The sequence below is a fragment of the Anguilla anguilla genome, chromosome 12 (genome assembly GCF_013347855.1).
Source record: "Anguilla anguilla isolate fAngAng1 chromosome 12, fAngAng1.pri, whole genome shotgun sequence".
In the NCBI taxonomy this organism is placed as follows: Eukaryota; Metazoa; Chordata; class Actinopteri; order Anguilliformes; family Anguillidae; genus Anguilla; species Anguilla anguilla.
Window position 1 is genome coordinate 23,423,741 of NC_049212.1, and position 15,300 is coordinate 23,439,040.

At 41.3% G+C, this 15,300-nt stretch overlaps 1 protein-coding gene across 3 annotated transcripts in view; it reads left to right on the forward strand.

Moving 5' to 3' along the window:
• Nucleotides 1-15,300, forward strand: part of slc36a4 (solute carrier family 36 member 4) — a 130,503-nt gene that overhangs the window by 7,925 nt on the left and 107,278 nt on the right. For all 3 annotated transcript variants that reach the window (XM_035386083.1, XM_035386085.1, XM_035386086.1), the window contains exons 6-9: nucleotides 283-378; nucleotides 1,329-1,413; nucleotides 6,188-6,436; nucleotides 10,229-10,327. In XM_035386083.1, coding sequence (XP_035241974.1) covers nucleotides 283-378; nucleotides 1,329-1,413; nucleotides 6,188-6,436; nucleotides 10,229-10,327 — 529 coding nt within the window. The remainder of the gene's footprint in view (nucleotides 1-282; nucleotides 379-1,328; nucleotides 1,414-6,187; nucleotides 6,437-10,228; nucleotides 10,328-15,300) is intronic.

Sequence of the window (15,300 nt, forward strand, 5' to 3'; positions counted from 1 at the left end):
TCTTCCTCTTGGTACAGCAGTCACAATTTTAATCGGAAGCAGAAATTGCATGGTGCACAGAACTGGGTCGCCCACTGACATGGGATTTTTGAAGTGTTCCAGATGCAGTGCATTAATCATCATTTCAATTATATTGAAGCGCGGGTAGCTTCTTCGTGCCGTGAATAGCCATTACGGAGGCTGAATGGCCGCGCGCGCGAGCCCTGGCCTGGATGACGGGCGGGGCAGCGCGTGCGTGTTTATCGAGGGCTGCCCTCTCAGCAGGCTCTGTGTGCTCCCCAGGTTGAAACGGCCCCCAATGGGCTACAGTGACACGGTGGCCATCGCCATGGAGCAGAGCTCACTTAAGTGCATCAAAAGGGGGGCAGATTTTGGGAGGTAAGTGTTATTTTGTACCCCCCCCCCCCCCCCCACAGGGCCTCTCCTGCTTTTCTACCCCAGATTGCCTGTCGTGCTTTGTCGTCCACATGATGAACTCCATTCTTGGGCCTTTGTCTCTGGCTGTTTTGTAATTTGCAGCTGATCGCCTTCACGTTCTAGTGTTGCTTAACGTACAATTTCTTGAGTGGCTCAGTCAGCAATGATGTTTGGCGTAAGCACAGGCAGGATCCCAAAGGCAGATCTTGCGCATTTTAGCCCAGGCTGTATCATCACGAGAGCATTTAGCGTGACGATGAGGGTGAGTGTACATTCACAAATCAGAATTCCAAATTGGGGACAAAAACACCCTGATGAAGACCAGTGTGCCACAATGCGTATGTGCGTGTTTTTAACCTTTGCTATGCATTAGCCATACAATAAAGGCTTTTTAGTTTTTCACAACAAGAGTGCCTTGGTCGCTATCTTTTTTCATCAGAAATGGGTGAATTGAACTAAAAACAACCCACAGTAACCCACAAACTTCACGAGAGTTCAACATTCCCTGCAAATACTTTACAGTATTTTCACTCCTCCCATCAAATCTGTGAATGAATGTGCTGAATAGAGGCTGAAATGTGCCCGTTTTGACAATGAATTAATTATCAGCATGGCCTTGGGAATGATGAAATGCACACGTTTTGCGTGAAACTATTGTGTGAGACCAAGGCATGGTTTGAAATAAATAATTTGTGTGTGAAAAGTTGTAAAATGAACCCGTTTGTACTGTAGGGTGTATCCGCTATAATAGTTTTCTTCACTCAGCTGAAAGTGTTTTCAGATGTTCCTGGTCCGGTTGGGTTTAAAACGTTCTATGCGTTTAAACTGTGTTTCTCAGTCTTGTTTCCATGTTTTGTGTATGTGTCCATCTTTGTTTGTGTCTTCATCTGTCTGTCCCCTCTGTTGTACAGGCACCTGGTCAGCTTCTTCCTGGTTTTGACGCAGCTGGGCTTCTGCAGTGTGTACTTTGTGTTCTTGGCGGAGAATATTAAGCAGGTACCATCTTCTGCATGTGTACTGACCAAATATATGCAGCACATTTCACTTCTGTGATTTTATTATTATTTATTTGTTTTTATGTTCTGCAGCAGGATTAAGTAGTTGCATTTGCAGGTAGTACTAATGTATGTAGTAGTAACAACAGTATTAGTAGGAGCTACTGAATGAATACATGTGTAAATGGATCGCAAAAATATCTGTGAAACAATGAATAATTGAATGACTGAGTTCATTGTGTAAATGGCAGAAGTCTGTAAATGGACTAAAATCTATAAAAATTAGTTTTTCCTTTTGGCTTATGTGTATACATAATGTTTGAGACATATTTTTTATTGATTTGGCTGTACTCCTCAATTATTGATTTGTAATCAAACAATTCATATGTGGTTAAAGTGTACATTCTCCGCTTTTATTTTGATTTTCAACATTTTGGTTTCACCATGTCGAAATTACAGTATTCATGCCTTCATGTTGAAAAACATCAATAATGGACTGCAGAGGCAGTAAAATGGCTAGAATCAAAACTAGATGCTAAAAGCTGTTTTATACCTGCACTAAGGAAGCAATTGAGAACACCTGACTAATAATAAACTCCTGTGACGCAATTTATCACAAATGTTTTGACGCCCTGAAATGGCAGGACTATTTATAAAAAGTGCTGTAATTTCTACATGATGAAACCACAATGTATAACGATATCCTTAAATAGAAGCTGAGGATGTGTACTTCCACTGCATACATGTGAAGTACAAAGCCAAATCAATAAAAAATATTTATTTGTCCCAAACATTATGGCGTTAGCTGTATTTCCTTATTTTATCATTTTTCTTCAATTTGTATATTATTTAACTGATTAATTTATTATTTTTATTGCTGTTTTGTAAAATGTGAACAAGTATTCTAAAATGATGACTTCTTGAACCACTTAACTGCTAGTTAAAACACAAGAATGTAAATTGTTGGCCAGGTTACACTGGCCTGTTATCCAGCTACTGTTGGTGACTGTGGCAGAATACTATTCAAAAACACATACTAATTCCACAGGCTGCTCGGCTGCACAGCCTGTTGGCAACTGAAAAAAAAAATGCACCAGGCATGACTAGCGTATTTCAGGAGAAAGAACCTTATCAGCTTCATTGTTATGACAACATGCCATACAAGGTCAGTTGTCTCTCCCCTACAGCGGCATGGCAATATTTCATATTCCAATGTCAATGTATATTTCACACGCCTTCGTTTTTCACTAATCTATAGCTATAAATGGTCATTTACCATTCTTCCAGCGCTTCTAGAGCTTTTGGTAAGTGCAGAAGGTAACCAGAGTTCGCCTCTGCTGTTTCTGTGCGTGTGTTACTGGACGGAGTGTGGTGCCTCTAGCTTCTAGCCCGTCTATTCCTTCACTCAGTAGCTGAGATATGGACTACTTCCTGTTGAAAGTTCTCTTCATGATTTTTCATGATTTTTTTTCACCCATCATTCTGTCATTCTTCAGTCAATATCAAACTTGCCTGGCAGACCAATAAGTGATGTGTGCCCACCAACCTATTGATTTGCTTGCTGTCTTTTGAATGTCAGCTGAGTGTCAGAATCAACATTTGTACCTGTGCTATTGGAAATACAGAGATTGGTAAAAGGTAGTGTAATTAAGTAATGCTGGTAATCCCTAAAAACTTATTTGTAACTATGAAATGAATATAAGCGTTAATAAGCAGTACTCTACTTGTGATTTCGATTTAGTTATTTTTATTTTTGCTAGAAGTATGCATTTATTAATAATTTTGGCATTTCTTTTTATTTGGGACTGTTAAAATTATATATGGGTGTAGTGGCTCAGCACTGTCCCTAGAAGGCACTGTTGGTTCTTCATTTTACTGTATTTTCACTTGCTCCCACTTTCTGCTTTAACACGAAAATATTCTGCTTGCCTGGGTACTTCTCTGTTTGCCTGTCCAGATGCTGGCAGTATGAGCACAGGCGTCCGCAATATACACATGATTATATATGCAGATTAATATCAAAGTATATTTGTCGTCTTCTGTTCAAGAGCAAAGTTTAAATAATTTCAGAGATTTCGCATGGGTGGCCTCTATATGACGTTTGACCTAGCTCACAACCTTGACGCTTTGCAGCTTAGCAAAAACTGCTTTGGGATATACTACTTCTGTGTATATATATTTATGCAAATTTGCTAATTGTATAGGAAATGCTACCATGCAAAGCTGAGTAAATCTCCTTATCGCAGTCTCTTAGCAAAGTAAACAGGGGGTTAAAATGTCATGAGGATTTTGTTAAAATAACACTGAAATAAAACACATTAGTAACTGATTTTGTCTAGTTATCTAATTGGACTGAACCTGCAGACTGAAACTCTCCTACAGTTTTTTAATCGCAGTAATTATTTGAACATCAAAGACCACTTATTTTTTCTTATGGTAAATAGCATTTGCCTTTTATTTGCTTTGCTTTCCTGATACATTCTGCTTTTAAATATTCATCCCATACATTACACTCAGTGCTTATAACTGCCACATCATGTCACTGTAATTTAGCTTTAGCAAATGGTAATAGTGAAATGTATATGTCACATGCCCTGACTACCCTGGAAGGCACAGAAGAGCTGGACACAGGGAGATGCAGAAATTCCGTATTCCTGGGCAAAAACAATAAACTAAAACAACAAAGACAAAATAAATGAGATTATACGCGTCGCTTTTCAGCTTCATGCGTCGGGCTCGGGCTCTCTCTCTCCGTCGTAGGGGATCCCCAGTCTCAGACACCTATTGTGGAAAGAAGCGCACTTTTAAATTTGTAATATCATCCAGGTGTGTACCTACTTAACCAGTAGGTTTGGTCCTCTAATTGCCCTGAATTCCTCCCGCAAACCGAGCCCTGCCAAAGAATAGCAGCCTTGAGCTATTGTGGCAGGCTGCTCAGGGTGATGTGAGAAGGAAAATATTTTACTGTGTTCAGTGTAAGGGTATATTTTATAATTATAGATTGCTGCATTTTGCTAAGTTTCTACACTCTGCGTGGTGAGGACTTCTCATTGTTTAAGCTTGTTTTGCTGTCATTCAGTTTTAATAGTAACATAGACATTAGGCATTACAAAGCGGTGATAGCATCACCTGTCACTATGCACTTGCATTGTGGCAGATGTGCTTTCTAAAGTCTTAACGTGTAATATGTGACGATTGCAGACCTGGGTCAAATACGTATTTGTTTTGGATTCAAATACTTTTCTGTGCTCTATTGATCTTGGTGTAATTGAGGCTGCCAATATGACCAGAAGGCGGGGTTTGCACTTTTTGAGAGTATTTCATTGGTTCCAATACACCAGACAAGATGAGTGAAGCGTAGAAAAGTATTTGAAGCAGGTCTTGGACGGTTGAATGTTGTGGCTGTTCCTCATGCTACTTCGCATGATATATATGTTTCCTGTAGGCCCATTTAAATTACAATTGTATGTTCCTCCGTGGGGGAACTTTAAAAAGTTTCGGTCTACTGCAAGCATCAAAGGTAAACAAAGGCCAGCCGCTACAGGATCACATGGCCTTTTATATATATCACATTAAATCATGCACGACTGTAAACGGTTTGACGCTTTAACAGCTGTGAGTTGATTAAAAGTGCTCCGGTGTCTGTCTACTATAAACAAAGGGGGATAAAAAGTCTAGGATCCACGCTTATGTCATTGTCATCAAGTTGTTGTTTTTTTTATATGTTGCCATTATTGATTCCTGCACCTCAAAGCGTACCACAGGGGGTCTTACACTAATGGTAGGCCTATATATTACACAAGCCGCTCTGGGCACCTTTCTCTGGAGAGCGCCAGTAGCCTTCCTCAACGTCTTCATCAGCTGCGTAAATGAAGGAACGTGCAAGAGTTGCCTTTGTCACGATCGGTCTTTACTCACAGGAGTCTGTGACGCTTAGAGTTTGGCTTTAAGTGCACTGACAAGTATTTCAGGTAAAAACTTTTACTGTTTTGGAGTTGTGGCAAAACCAGTCTAATCAGGAAGTTAAGAAAGATGATTTAGAGCAGACCCCCAGAAAGAACATTTCCCCCTCCCCCCCCCCCAAGACGAAGTATTCATAGGTTAAGTTTTTTTTATTCTTTCTCAGGGGGGAAATTTTTGAGCTGCTTCTTAGTAAGTGGGAACATTGACTCCTCACTGTGCTTTAATGATAAGCGACAAATTGATTTCTTTGGCAAGCACTGAAAAAAAAGTAGCGGTTTAATTGCTGTCTGTCAATTTCTAATCTTTGTGTAAGATATTAAATCATTCTTTGAATGATTAATTTTCAAATGTTAAATGGCAGCTTGAAATTACGTTGGTGGAAAATATATATTGCTCAAAAACACCCAACATGCCTCAACTAGTTTTGTTGCCATAATTGAAATATCGGCAGTAGCGTTTAATTGGTTAACTGAATAGATTAATCTTGTGCAGATTTGTTCTTTTATTTCTTAATAAAGTATGGCTACATTGTCAATTCATTCTCACACCTCCTCTGTTTAGATTCTAAATGTATGCAGCCCCTGCATCCTGTTTCCCAGTTGCAGAATCGTTGCATAGATAAATGGAGTCTATCCACAGCCGGCACAGTATGGAAAGGACTGATAAATGGGAAGGACTGGTCCAAGTGTGTAGTTCTGCCTTATGCAGTCACAAGGTCACCCAGGTACAGTGCGAGGGGAGTATCATTGGTTAAATGCATGTTGTTAATCGTTAATCATGTCTCCCTGCTCCCCAACCCCCACCCCTTGCAGGTGGTTGAAGGGTACTGGGGAAACAACACGGATCATCCACTCTCTTTTGCCAACATCACCGTGGAGACGGGCGTGAGAACACCCGTGGAACCCTGGGGCCTGGATCTACGCTTGTACATGGTCTTCTTCCTTCCTTTCCTCATCCTTCTCGTCTTCATGAAAGACCTTAAGAACATGGCTGTGCTGTCCTTCCTGGCCAACATCGCCATGGCTGTTAGCCTGGTCATCATCTTCAAGTATATCTTAACTGTAAGATCCTAAATGCAGAATTACATGCCCACTACACTGTCCACACTCTCCAGTCTGTCACTTATCTGTCTGCTCTCACCCAAGTCTCAGTCTCAGTCTGTCCTTAGTCTTGTCCCTGCCTGAGCATATCTGTTCTTTGTTTCTTTTCAGTGTCACTGTCATTTTACTCCATCTGTGTTACATAGTTTCTTTAAGGGTAAAGTCACTCTGACATCCCCCATTGACTTTCCATTGGCTTGTGAAAGTGTTTTGAAGCCATGGAAGTGCAATTGTTGTGCTGCCATGTTACACAAATTGGAACCAACGATTGCTCAGTAGAGAAAAGAGGAGACTGTTAAATGGTTATGAAGTTTGTGTTAGGTCTGGGTCGTTCACTATATGTGTGTGTGTGTCCCCCCCACGCAGTCATGCAAACTGTCCTTGATTGGCCGACAAAATATTACAATATTGTCCAAATGGGGAAAAAAACCTAAACAAATGGGCACATGGGGAGAATTTAGACTAAGAAAAAACACCTTTTGAGACTACATGTTAGGGGAAAAAGTCCTGGAGCCAACTGCACTGGCACTTGAGAGTAAAGTCTCAACTAGACCTGGAAGTGAATGTCGAAAACAAAGCCTGGTCTTGGCCCCTTAGTTATCACCCACACACAGACCGTGGCTTTCATTTTCATGAGTTGAAAGAGAGCGTTCCTTGTGGTTAGCTGGGCAGTGTTCAGAACCCTGAGGTCTGGAAGCACCAGTCGGCACATCCTGCCCGGTTCCAGGGACTCATTCCATCGTGTGTTTGCCGGACTATAGCAGCAGCTCTGTCACAATGATGTCCCATTTGTCTATGTAATGTCCCTCTCAGGTGCAAAGCTTTGTGCTGCTAGATGAAGGGACTCGTTTCGAAATGCGTCTTGTTTTCATTGCGACGGCTTCTCTCCTTGACATGCAAAGTGGTGTGCATTAAATCTGAGCGATGGGACTTTCACATGGCCTGCTCTGTAATACTGACTTGCAGTGATTCGGCCCGAGATTGCTGGAGCAATTGTCCAGCTCGCATGTTCATCCCAGTGGATTTCATGAGGCATTCTGTTTCGACTGACAAGCCAGGGTAATGCATTGAAATGTGCTGCATATATCTGTATTTATTTATTTTTAATACGGCGATGTGTATGGCATCTCAAACTTTTAAACTGAACCTCCAAGGCCATTTTAATTTTATAATTATGCCTTATGATATGACATCAATGTTAATTGGCAATTGCCAATTGAATTACCTTTACTACTGGTAGGTCCCACAAAGTTTATTTGATTGCCCGTGTGCCTGTCTTTTTGTGTCTGTCTGTTCGATTGACTGACTCATTGGCTGTGAAGAGGATAACTCGGAATGTTCAAGATAGATTTTAAAGAATATCAGTTAAATGCACAGGCCATAGGACAATATAGACGTGGTTCAGTTTTAGGGCTACAACACCTGTTAAAGGGTGCCAGAGGTATGTGCACTAGCTATTATTATGGAAGCAACACGTGGGTTGTCCAAGTTTAGTTAAGACTGCTTTATGTGTGTGCATGTTTTTGCCTCCTAGGGTAATTATGTGGTGTAAATAGTGTGTAATAGTATCACCCCATCCACTTTTCAGATGCAACACATTAGATATCGTAAATGGTGTGAGAAAAAGTTTGGTCTGTAAATGCTTGGGCCTTGAAGGGTGTGCGTGATTGGTGGTTGTTAAGTGGCAAGCGGGAGTTACGCTGTGATCTGGTGCTTTGTTCGAGTCGCCCTTGTGAACCGCTGTCATCAATCACGCCGCTGAATTATGTTCTAAAAGGAATTATTAGGAGCTTCGTCATTCCACAGGTGACACGCATCCGCACTGGAACAGATCACTGCATTCCCGAGTCTTCATTAGGCTGTTACCGGCCCCAGATTACCCATCTCTCTTTCACTCTCATGCACCCTGTCTGTTTCTTTTTCCTCTTTCTCTCTCACTCTCTCACTCTTTCCCTTTAAATTTGGAGTGTAAAAGAACATATATATATATATATATATATATATACACACACACACACACACATAAAACGGACCATGTGCATTATACACTGCTGACTGCATTCTTAAGCTGTGGCTTTTGTTATTTCAGATTTTTAATGATTACTAGGGGTCTTCTGGGTATAGTAATGTAATGCATGTAAACAAGCCAGAAAGCATGCAACCCAGCAACAGGACATGCACAGTAATACAGTTGTGGCATTCATTTGCAGGAATGCAGTGGGCTCAGTCAGTTGATCAAATGTTAAAAAGGCTGGTTCAGTGTGGCTATAGTGAGTATGAAGTTTACCACCAGTTTTCTGAGACTAGTTATGTAAAAGGGGTAATTATGCAGTGGCTGTAATGAAATCACCATTTCACAACTGTTGGCACATTGCTGGCCCAAGTCATGAGGAATTTTGGGTTATTAAAAACATATGATGGGGTTATGACAGCAGCATTTGAAATATACTCATGCACAACACAAATGATCTCAAAAGTAATCATTTGGGAATTGTAGAATGAATTAAGAAAGTTTGTTTCATATCCATCGTAGTACCAAAACAAATGCAGGGAGGGATCCACTAAGTGATCATCTTTCTTGTTCAGATTATTAATGTTTTCTGTGTGTGGGCTATCCCATCTACATTTGAGGACATAAAATGTACTTCAAATGTAAGTGCAGCACTTTGCATTAATGTAACAATTATCTGAAGATCTGGCAGAAGCAATGCAGAAACTTTAAGGAGCAAGTTCTAATAGTTGTGCCGCATAAACACTCCAAACCACACAGGATTTGAATTTTTACGTAACTATACCCACTAACCAGATTAAAGCCTCATTGCTTGACAACTTTTTCATTTTTGACATTTTAGGGCATAATTTATGTATCCAGGTTAGAAGCAAGGATACCAGTTGCATGGTTTTTAAAAATACAAAATGCATAAGGATAAATATTCCCACAAAGCCTGTGATGATTTCTAAACATGCGGGCCTGTAGTTAAGGACTGAAATAGAGTGCTGATGCCTTCAATGCAAAAAAAGCGCATTGCTCAGTAGACCGACTTGCCTGAAATGTAAACAGGAAATAGAAGTAATTTCTAAGTCTGTGTTCGTTAACTGTGCTTTACCTGTTACTGTTATAAATTGGTTTCTTGTCATGTTCTGTATAGTTAAGTGTATCTGTGATGGTGTTTTTGCCTTTACCAGCTGGGCAATGAATGTTATCTTTGGAAGACAATAGAGTATTTATGTATATAAATCTGGCTGTCTGTACAAACAAGCATGAAACCGTCCTAGCTAGCTAGCTAGCTATGGCATGTCCTCACCTCTGTAACGTTATTTGTTGTCCTCCGTGTGCCCATACATCTGTATCGGTGGTTGTAGCTGTGTGTCCTTAGCTCCTACTCATGCGTGCAGGATACCATCCATACGCGCTAACTAAGTTAACTAAAGTAGGCGGTCCATACGAGCTAAGTAGGTTGACTAAGGTTGGTGAAACGTGAACATGTTAGGGTTAGCTAAAGTAACGTTAAGCGATAAAGCTGTGCTTAAAAATGTCGTGCCGTACCACCTGCGCATGCGTCCTACTAAACGTCCTACTAAACGAAGCAGCAACTGCGCATGCGTCCCACAAAACGTCCCTCAAAGGTGGTCCATGAGTGAGTGAGTGAGTAACCACAATTTGCCACGCATAGCCCACGGCGGCAGTCCTGCCGACGCGCCGTGGGAAAAAAATGCACAAAATAACCAAGACCTCTCATGCTCCTTTTCCAGGATGTGGGGGACCCAAAAAGACTGCCGTATGCCTCCAGCTGGAAGAAGTTCCCCTTTTTCTTCGGCACAGCGATATTCGCCTTTGAAGGAATAGGGGTGGTAAGTATCCCACGTGGGGCTTTCTAATTGGCGTCTGCTGCCTACTGCTAATCCTGTTTGGACAGCAGTGCCCAAGTGAAGAAGATGTGACCCGCTGGGTTCAAGTGCCCTCACCTGATCTCCCCCCGCCATCGCCGACGGTCTCTATGGGAACCTGGGCGGCTGTGCCCCAGCCCTGCTGGGCTCGAAACGGTAGTGCTGGCTGCGCAAAGCGGGCTTTAATCGGAGTCCCGGAGGAGTGGCATCACGTCAGGGCTCACGCCGAAGATAAGACTCCCGTCTCTCCGGGGACTGGGTGATTTATGTGGTGCCGCCTAAGCGTATTGATTGAGAAGCGCGGAAGGCTTCGCTCAAAAGAGCCAGCCCATTAATCAGCGGGGGAGAGAAAGGAAAGTTGCTAATTCCTGGGATGGACAGATGGGTCCGATGGCGCGATGGAGGAGGGTGGCTGGGGAAAATGGGGTGGATGCCACAGTTCAGTCATTGTGAGTTGCTGTGCTGCCATTACCAGTGCTGATTTATACATACACTTTTATGTCAGATTTAGTATAGATCGACATAAAAATATATGTCTGACTCCAAGTCTGTTCCTAGTCACCCTGGGCCGGTTTCATAAAAACAAAAAAATAAAAAAACGGACAAAGTGCTATCGTTGAACATTCAGTCAGGTGTAAATTTTACGTTAGTTGCAAGTTAAGAAACGTCCGATGTTGCTCAGGACTAAAAAATAGTGGCAGACGTAAGTGTTGACTGCTGCAGTAATTACTGGGGTTGCCACCTTCTTGCAATCGCGTACACACACAGCGGAGTGCTTTGTGTAAGAAAATACAGAACAAATTGCTTCCTGTATTGATTCAACGTGTCATTTTATTCTTCAGTAGATTCCATATATTAAGGGACAGGTAACAGCCCTTGTAATTACAAGCTTTCTTCTTTTGATTTGTGTTTGAACTATGAAATTTGGACAATTCTTTTGTTTTGAGAAAGCAGATCAATAAGAGAATGAATTTCTCCATCGGAGTTCACACTGTTACGGAATGCAACTGCATGCGTGCACCTGTTGTAATTATTACCTGCCAACGTCTAACTGGTGCAACCCACGTTCAGCGTAAATGGGGACTAACCGCTTCAGAAGTAACGCGAGCATCGGGGGGAGGGGCTGATTGTACAACAAACTTTTACATAACCGGCCCCAGATGCTCACACAACAGCACACAAAGCAACAGTTTCTGCTTTAAAGTTTCCTGGTAATGATGCCTAGTTCTTGGACTTCTGCTTCCTGTACTGTTGTGGTCTCTGTAATTGGCTCTGTCGGTTGGCTTTAAACAGCAGTCTGTCCTTGGTTTGTCTCTCTAATCTCACAGACACAGTCAGCTGTCGTCTATCTCCTAGCTCTGGTTACTGCAGAGGTAGTGGTGGTTAAAGTTTGTTTGTGTGTGTCTTAATTTAGGCCACAGCTGGAAAGTGTCAGAGAGGAAGACTACATTAACAATTCCCTGGGACTGGTGGTCAGATCGTTGTTCAGATTAATGGTGTTTGTCTGAAGGACCCAGTTCTTGTCTGCTTTGTGACCTATGGTCATGCTGCATAGGAAACTTTCCCTCTTTCCCATTACAGGTTTGTGTATGCTTTTTGTGTGTGCGTGTGCATGTGAGAGCATACAACAAAACATTCTCAGCAAAGAGCTGCATTTAAGGTAAATGGAAGAGACAGACTGTATTTACAGGGTGATAAACAGCAGGTTACAGCCTTCTGTGCAGTGCTTAGCATTACTGCCATCCACACAACCTTTTGTCAGCATGTATTAATATTCATTTTGTTCAGCATATTTTCAGTTTAACACAGGCAAATGTCCCTCTGTACACAAGAGACATTGAAAGAGAGCATATAGTAATAGAAATAAGGTAGGCTTATTTCTCCCCTGGCAATTCCCTTTTTCCTCTCCCGAGGATTTACTGTTACACAGATATGCAGCTATATTGATCCCCTTATTCAATTTGATGGTGATTATCTTTAGAGACTGATTATAGTCTGTTAAGAGAATGCTGGGAGCCAGGAACCGCTGACGCACTGCCTGTAAACAGATGTGGCAGCCACGAGGAAGGGTTCCATACAAAAAGGTAACGGACAGCCAGAAGGCTTGCATGCGGGTTGCTTCTGGCGAGTGCTAACTGTTGGTTGTAGCACGTATGTTTGAACAAGCCCTTTTCAGCCTTGCCTTGAACAGTTAAACTCTTGTAGAATGTACACCTTGACATGTCGGCCTTTTAAAAAAAAAAAAAAAACATAGCTGAAATGTCTTCAATTGTGTCCAAGTGATTGACAGGGTTGCACCACATGAAAGCTGTTGGTTAGGTATCGGAAAGAGTAGCCTCTAAAAAAAGAACTTGCTAACCCGGCCATGGAAGTGCCCCTTTTTAGTACCCAATAGTCATGGTCAATTAAAAAATGTCCACCGTGGTAATCATGATCTATTAAAAAAAAACATATTATTAAATACAGCAATAATGACCCTGAAGGTGGATTTGTGCAGTCCGTTCTCCTGGGTAGAATGGTCAATGTGGTCTGATGCATTGGTTCTGTGCAGGAAACTCTACTCCTTGGCTCAGCTCAACTCTCTTCTGTGTAGTAAGCGTCACAACCACATGCTCGTTCATGCACTTGTGCACTCGTGTAAGCAGGTGTGTGCACTGTGACGGAGAAACATGCAGACCAAATTTGAATGACAAAATCTCATCTTCTGTGGGGCTCCAAAAAAAATGGGTTCATCGTTTTGAACCGACTTCAATGGGGAAATTATCCTTTTAGCACCAGAAGCTAAACTGTACAGTAATACCTCCGGTAACCGCTATTGTTTGCAAGCTTCTGTGGGAATGCCAGTCCCTGGTCCCCTGGCAGGCATAGAAACAGCCGGGGACCCCCCGATGGGCTCAGTGATGGATTAGGACCGGTGTTGTTTTCTGTTGGTTCATTTTGTGAAACTTTAAGATTTGCTGCTGCAGTATGCAATCATCTTGTTTGAATTCTCACCCAGTATGCCCAGTTGTGTGAGTAATGTTTTCATTATCCACCTCCACCCCCACTCCCAACCCCCCTCCTTTCCATCTTATCTGGGCTGGATTGATTCTGGGGCTCAATGTGTTTTCTTTAACATTTTGGTTTTATTCAACTGTTTGGTGTCAGTCTAAGAATACCTTCTGCCCAATTGTGTAGGTGGAATGAGGAATTTCTTGGAATATTAATACTGCAGTGAGAGATGGATGCTAATTAAAAAAATTAAAAAATGTAAAAAAAATTTTTTTACATAACCCAGATGTGGGTTGGGTTGTAATTTTTTCAGCACATATGAAATAAACATCATTAAAAGGGAATAAAATGAGTAATGTAATCAATCGCTGCAGTGGACAATCAACTCAAACAAGCATACATTCAACAGCCAACCATTGCAGCTTAATTTACAGTGTGAGCTCTTATCTGTATTTACCTTCTGAACAGTGGCATAATTTCAGCAAAACCTAGGCATGTCAAAGTCACTTAAAATCTAGCTGCTAAAACATGCAAATTGATTTTATGGTGGTTGACCATTCTCTTGATGAAAAGCATTCTTACTCAAAGTGTGCATGAGGCTGCCCAGCAAGTGTGCATTTGGGCTGCCAAGCAACCAAATCTGGTGGTGCGACTGTGTTTTTGGTGGTCCAGGTATATACTGGTATGCTGGAATATACATGTGTATATCTACCATTTGTGCAGACAATGTTACTAACTTACAACATCTTTTAAACTCCTGTTTGAAATTTTCTAAAATCTGAAATGTGAGTTAAAAGAAATTGGACTGCTTTTCACTTTATCAAGAAAATTACATTACAAGTATAGGTCTTGCTTTCTGCTTCATAAATATACTCTTCATTTTCTGAACATCAAATGCCTGTGCTAATGTTAGTCAAGGAAAATTTCCTCTCAAAATGCTAATCACTGCTTTGTGCAGTAAGGAACTCCTTCTTACTTATCTGAAGGGAAAACCAACTGAAGGTCCCTGAAAAAAATGACTTGCAATCTCAGCCAATTAGAAGTTTTGTAAATGGTTTTCATCCAGGGCCAAGAGAATTGGTAGTCTCACAGACTCAAATGACTTACTATATATATATATATATAGGGAGTGAATTCAAAATTTGTTTTTGGGCAGTTTTCTCATCATCCTGCCTCACACCTAACCAGTGAATGCCTTGTCTTGGCTAGTAAGTTGTGCTTCTAATTGAAATGGTGACAAAAGCAATACACATGAATTCATTTTTTTTTTTTACCCCTTGACATAAACTGACAGCCTTGGAAAGCAAGATAAACCATCACATGGTTGTCCAGATTTTATCCATTCTTAGTTCCTGCACCTATTTTTATATATTCAAGCACTTTATATTAGAAGCATGCTAATAAATAAAGTTTCATAAAGTGGCAACAATTATTTTTGTTTTTATATTGATTTAATTAATATGCAATCATACTAATTAAATGTAATTCATATTTATATGATTTATATGGTGGCTGCAGACAGAAAATTGAGTTTCTGCTCCCATTAAGACAGACGAATAGGCAGAAATACTTGTCCAGGGTGACTACATCAGGCACCTGAAGTGGTGCCTTCCAAAATGGTCAATGGAAAGAAAATGTTAAATTGTGACTGTGGCATTCAGTCCGGCGTTGAACCGGATTGGTCTCGGCTGCGCTGGCTGGTGGAGAGAGCACACGCACCTGGCCTGCATTAGCTAATCAGCCCAAGTGCTTAAAGGTGTGCTGCTCTCCACAGTTCAGGGGCCGAGACTGGGAGCTCACACCAAGAGCGATTATGATTTTCGTTTTGTTTTATTTTGGAATTATTTTCGTGGGGACAAGACAGAGGAAGTAATCCTCAGCTGCTAATAAAGAGAGTTCATTCATTTGAATTATACTTAATTCTATAGGCCCACTTGTTTCTACCT